This window comes from Taeniopygia guttata, chromosome 2 (genome assembly GCF_048771995.1).
Source record: "Taeniopygia guttata chromosome 2, bTaeGut7.mat, whole genome shotgun sequence".
Lineage (NCBI taxonomy): Eukaryota > Metazoa > Chordata > Aves > Passeriformes > Estrildidae > Taeniopygia > Taeniopygia guttata.
Window position 1 is genome coordinate 104,360,001 of NC_133026.1, and position 6,110 is coordinate 104,366,110.

At 37.4% G+C, this 6,110-nt stretch overlaps 1 protein-coding gene across 1 annotated transcript in view; it reads right to left on the bottom strand.

Moving 5' to 3' along the window:
- Positions 1–5,695, bottom strand: part of CLUL1 (clusterin like 1) — a 15,851-nt gene extending 10,156 nt beyond the window's left edge. Inside the window, exons 1-4 of the mRNA XM_041714707.2 lie at positions 5,572–5,695; positions 4,544–4,653; positions 2,651–2,799; positions 815–982 (exon numbers count right to left, since the gene is read on the bottom strand). Of these exons, the coding sequence (XP_041570641.2) occupies positions 815–982; positions 2,651–2,799; positions 4,544–4,646 (420 nt within the window). The 5' untranslated portion in view covers positions 4,647–4,653; positions 5,572–5,695. The remainder of the gene's footprint in view (positions 1–814; positions 983–2,650; positions 2,800–4,543; positions 4,654–5,571) is intronic.
- Positions 5,696–6,110: the final 415 nt, after the last annotated feature.

Consider the following 6,110-nt stretch of genomic DNA (forward strand, 5'->3'; position numbering starts at 1 on the left):
CTTTTTTCTTTTCCCCTTTTTTCTTTTTCTTTTTTTTAATGACTTAGGTCACAGCAAAATTCTTAATTGGAAGGCTTCAAATAAACCAAATAACTCATGGGGGAAGTTACCAAGAGAGTCAAACACAGTGACAATGCAGTGTATAACTTTTACTGCAGTAACTGCAGCATCCACAGATTCTTGAAAATCCAAAACATTTATATGAACTACCCATGAGCGATATCTAAAAAGCTAAAAGTATCACAAATAGTCTTAAAATTAATACCTCCCACATTTTAACTGAATTATTTTAAGAATATGCACAAATATTAAACATCTGTGCTCTAAGCCCTGCCTGAAACACCATGTTTAATGTTTTTATATTCTTCAGTACATGGAGGGGTAAAAGCTAAGCTAACATTTGGCTAACATTTTTTTTAGTAGCAGCAATTACAGTTTTACTTCAGAAGTTTGTTGCCTTTAAAGCATTTGCTCAAACAAACAAAAAAATGTGATTTAATTTTGTAGTAATTATGGGCCAGTCATATTTTCTTTCTAGTAGAATTAGGGGAATCTTCTTTGCTGATAGGTTCCTTTATTATAAGAGTTTAAGCATTTTAAAGTTTTGTTTGCTACTTAGGAGTTTATTTAAGATAAATATAGGAAAGAAAGGTGTAATAAGTAAGTGATTTCCCCCCCCCCCCCATGTAATTTTGCTAACTACATCTACACTTTTAACTTTGCTGATTTTCAGACCTAGGTATTGAGAAAATAAGATGTGCTGTCTCTTTGGGTGAACTCAGGAGTATTCCCCAGATGCAAAGTTTCTTCCTACCTTTCTCTTAAAAGTTGACACACCATGTTTGCAAGTTGCATAATATCTCATGCAGGTACTTTCTAAACAAGATTCACATTCATCCCATAGATTTTTCAAGGATACTTGACACTGTCTTTCCTCTTCTTCCAGTCTTGCCTTTACTTCATCCATAAGTCGCAAGGCTTGCTAAGTAAAGAAAAAAGATTCAGTTGAGGGCACTTTTCAGATTAATATTCAAAGTGCTTACCCCAGTGTTCATCACTCATTTTAGTTTTTTATGGCTCCTTTTTTTTGCTAATCCCTAACCACTAGGGTAGGTTGTCTTCTCAGCTGCAGTCACATATGGAGGGAACTGAAAATTGAAAACCTTTTCCTTATAGGATGTTTTTGATGCTGTTATCTCAGGGGGCATAGCCTACAGGAACAAATGGATCTCTACAGTCTACCGGGATTTTTGATGTTAAAAAAAAACCTCACACATCATTCTGTATAAGAATTTAGCCTCCCCCATGGTCATGTGTTCAACTCGTGTTATTTTTGCTCCATATCATCTGAACAGTATTCATCTGTCCCACAAATAGTCTTTTTCTGTTGCTTTTCTCTACCTTTAAAGGTTTGATATTTCATGAGGATAGGTTCTTGTCATAAAGTCTGTCTAATGCAGAAATATAAAAGTATAGCATCTCTGCTGTTTGTGAGTGTACTAATCAAAAGGCTGTAGTAAGGGGGTTTTTTCCTGCTCTTGTGGAAGTGTGAGGAACTCCTTCCATACTGAAGGGCAAGAAGATGCATTTTACAATGCTGCTTCTATTTACTTCCATCAGCTGGGGCACAAAGCTGAGCAGATCAGAACCAACACTTTTGGAATAGACTTGACAATGGAAAGAGAAAAGTTCTTGTTGAAGTAGATTACACATCATCAATTTCTCTCTCCAATTGCAATATATTTCAATAGTTTTGGTTTCCAAACAATGTTCCAAGTTATCTCTAATCATGACAGAAACCTTTTAATTGATGGAGTTTATTCCTTTTTGTCAGCATTCCAATAGGGAAGAGACTCACATAAAAGAAAACTTCCATCAGAATGTGCTTGATGGAGACAGTGACTACAGTTTTCATACTCTATGTTTAGTTATCTTCTGATCTTTCTAATACATTTATTCAGTGTTTTATGAACTCTCACTGTGGATGTAACTCCTATGTAAATGAAATCATCCAGTAAGATCTAACAAGAGCGTTGACTGTGGGAGTGCGCTGGTGTTCCTTAAGATGTTAGAAAGCTATCAGGTACTTTTTTAGTTTAAACTAACTACCAGATGTTGGGCCAGGAGGGAATTTTCCTTCAACTTTGTTGAAACAAAGTTAGGATATTTGTGTTTTTTTTAAATATAGAGTAAACCTTTGTTTCTCCAGATCATCTGAGCACATGGCTCAGAGCCTAGGCATTGCACTAAGACATTGGAAATTTCCCTGATTCACTGTACTTTCTTTAGAGCACATTATCATTTGTGGCTTTGATATTCTCCTGCAGGTCTGAAGTTAGCAAAGCAAGCTGGAAAACATGTTGTGGCCCCAGGAATATAGAAACATGGAGGGGAGAGCTGCTGGACCTTCTGCACAAAACACTGTTCTGCAGCAGCCTGCAGCTGCCTTGGTGTGAATTCAGTGAAGCAGGGGGTTTTAGAAACAAGCAGTATGTGCAATTTTCCTCTGCTACTGAGAGAGAGGGGCAGAAGCAGATTTCCTCTCAGTCCCGTGACTGTATGAAAAGATGTACACTGCTTTTGTACATACAGTTTGGTTTACATTATTCCCGGAATAAACATAAAATCCCCACAGATGCATTTATGTTACCTGTTTTTCTTCACTGCTCTTCTTCAAGGTTTTCATTAGATCTATGTGCTTATCTTCATTTCTTTCCATCATAATTTTCATCTGCTTAATACCAATCAAAGCTTTCTTTACCTCTTCATCTACATACTTCTCTCCAACTTCAGATAATTCTAAAAAAAAAAAAGCCAAATTATACAGTGACTTAATCAGATTTTAACACTATTGCAAATTGTCATGCACTGATGACAGAGAATGAAATAGTTTTATGTTTCCTTACAGTGGCAGAGCCAAATCTGAGATGGCGAATGCTGAATGAAACTGAGCCAAGACAATTTCTATCAGATAAGAATCTGGCCCAGAGCTTTTGCAAGGATCAGCTGTATGTAACTCAAAAGATATAGTCAACTGTCCTACAGCTGAATACTCAATCCCAGAACAATTGAGGCTGGTACTTTTGGAGATCATTGAGTCTGCCCCCACCCCCCTCAAAGCAGGGTCAACTACATCAGGTTATACAGGACATCATCCTGGGTTTTGAAATCTCCAAGGATCACTCATCTGTTTTCTAATGACATAACCTTTATCTTTGATCTGGTAGAAGCCTGTGACAGCTTCCCTCTACATTTTGAAAATGTAGAATACAAGTGCCTTCAATCTGTTTTCATAAAAATACAATTTCTAGCCTTCCTATGAAGTAATGACCTTAGAGCTTTGGTGAAAACCTGGACTGGCCCACAGGTTGCACCTTGAACCTCTGCATGATTGCCTATCTTTTATCTGTATTCTTTGTGGAAACATCCAGACTATCACTGGAATGATAAAAAAAGAGTAAAACCGTATCACCTTGAGACTGCCACAAACACATTGATCACTTCTTCCTTTACATCTTTCTTCCTCACCCCTAACGTCTTGTTTGTATATTACAGAAATCTTGTCTATTGTATATGCAGGCGAACCCAATGGAAAGAAATAATGATATCTGACTCAATTCAGAAGGCTGAATGATTTCTTTATTATAACTATGCTAAAATACATTAATATACTATATAAAAGGAGGATACTAAAACTACATACTACTTTCTCCGACTCTATCTCTAACTCCAACACAACTCATGACCCTCTCTCGAGAATCCAGACACAGGGGGATTGGATTGGCCATTGGGCTCAAACAATCCTCACCAGAATCCAATCAAGCACTCACTCCAGGTAAACAATTCTCCAAACACATTCCACATAGGAAAAACAAGGAGCAGAAATAGAAATTGTTTTCTCTTTCATTTCTCTCTGTGCACCTCTATGAAAAATCCTGAGAGTGAGAGAAATGTGCTTGCCACATCTTGTCAACATAGACCAAAGTACAGGATTGTTTAATGGCTGATCCTCTTTCTCACCACAAAATAAAGCCATGCTTAGAGCTCTTTGTGTGTGTGTGTGTGTGTGTGTGTGCAGAATTAGCTGCTATTTTCTAAATTAAGTACTTTTTTCAGTTATTTGTGAAAGCCACCTTTTTCAGTGAAGTATGTAAGTGTAGAGGAAATATTTTCAAAGATTTTTCGAACAAACAAAATAGTTCAATATCTGTTGAATTTTGGGATTGGTTTCTACTCTGATGATCTACAAGGAACCAAATAACCTATAAAAATCCTGTAAATACTTTTTTTCATTTGGCAGGTGATGCTTATCTGTTAATCCCTTTACTTTCTCATCCTTCTTGTTCATATCTTCCTATTGCGTGTGTGCCTGTGTGTGTGTGTGTGTGTGTAGGCATGCAATCAGCTTTATTACAGTTTCTAAGCTCCACACATGCAAGTGGAATTTTTTGATGCCAATGAGTGTGAAAGTCAAGATGCCCTACCCAGCTGGAGGCCTGAGCCCAGGGGCTTCCAGCACACCCTGCAGGAAAAGCGTACGTACGCTTGAGGTTGTCCCGGAGATCCATCTCCTCCTGCTTCGTCGGTGCGCACTGGTGGCCGCTCAGACACAGCACATGTATTATAAATATCCAAGAGAACCTCATGTTCTTTCTGTTAAAGAAAAACAGTGCAGTGCAGTTGCATGTAAACATTGTCAGGAAGCTCAGATGTCTAGCTATACTAAGTAAATATAAACACTGACTATAATACCAAGTGTCTTACAAGATCCCATTAATTTTGTCTCTAATTATGGTTTCTGATATGTATAGGATGCACCTAGGTCAAAATACACGAGTAAGAAGCTTGACCTCATTTGTAATTCTCTATTTAGATTAATTAGATAAATTCCACTGAGTTTGCACAGTGGTTAACAGAATCGGGACATGTATATATAAAATCAAAAGCTTATGCTGCTCAGTCTGTCCCTTTTTAACTTTATGAAACACACTAATCACTGATCTCATATCCTTAGTTCATATTATAAATACATCCATACTAAAGACTATTAACAGTTTTAAAGAGGGAAGTTTCTGGAATGTTGTTCCCTTTCTTGTGTCCAAGCATGCAATTCCTTTCAGTGTCCTTCAGAACAAGACTTAATATAAGAGATGCGACAATAGGTGTGCCACAAAATCAGCAATTAGATCAATTTTGTAAACAAACAGATCACCAAATGAAAGAAATCCATACAAAACAAGGGGGGAAATGCTGTTTCTTTTATTTCCCTCCTGAGAGCAGAGGCAAAAGGTTAATTTTTCAGAAACCATGCAAATTCACTTTATAGTTCTCATCTGATTAAGTGAACACAGTATTCAGATGCCTTGTAGTTAGCCAATATAGCCTTCTTGGAGATGCAATTACCAGCCACAAAAGCATATGTAAATTAAAAGCCTGGATTTGTTTACAGCCTGGATTTACTTCTATAGTTACGTGCATATTGTACCTTCACATTTACAGCAAAAGACCAATTAACTGCAAAGAAATACGAATGCACAACCAAATAAAACTTAAAAAAAAAAGTATATTTACCATTAATATTTCACACCTCTTCTGCAAAATTGCTCCCTGTGTCGGGAGGGGGCTGAGCTGTGTTCTGAACTTATTTATGGGAGTGTCAGGGATTTTGCCATGTTCTACTTATCTGACGAGAAGGCACTTAATCCTCTTAATGGGACATTTAGTCACTAGGCTGGAGGATTCTGCGTGTATGCGACTTCACGTTCATCTCTGTGGGCAAAACCACCAGGGGGAGCGTTGGGTAGAATTGCCTGATTTAATGTAATTTGGAACTGCTACTTTTCTGTACTCAGTAGCCTTTTGTTGTGTTAGGTCTTCCATCCTCTTACTTCTTACTTTAGGAGACACCTGCAGCTTATTCTATTAGTGAAATTGATACCATTCGTTTGGTTAAAAATAGCTTTCAACATTTAATCTCTCCAACATGGTTTTAGCTTGCTATAAAAACCACTTCATTATGTAAGGACCTTCTTTGTACACCTTCTGAAGGTACAGGAGTTGAAAAAATTAGGAACGCACATGCAGGCTGGCATATGAGCAGATTCTGGAAC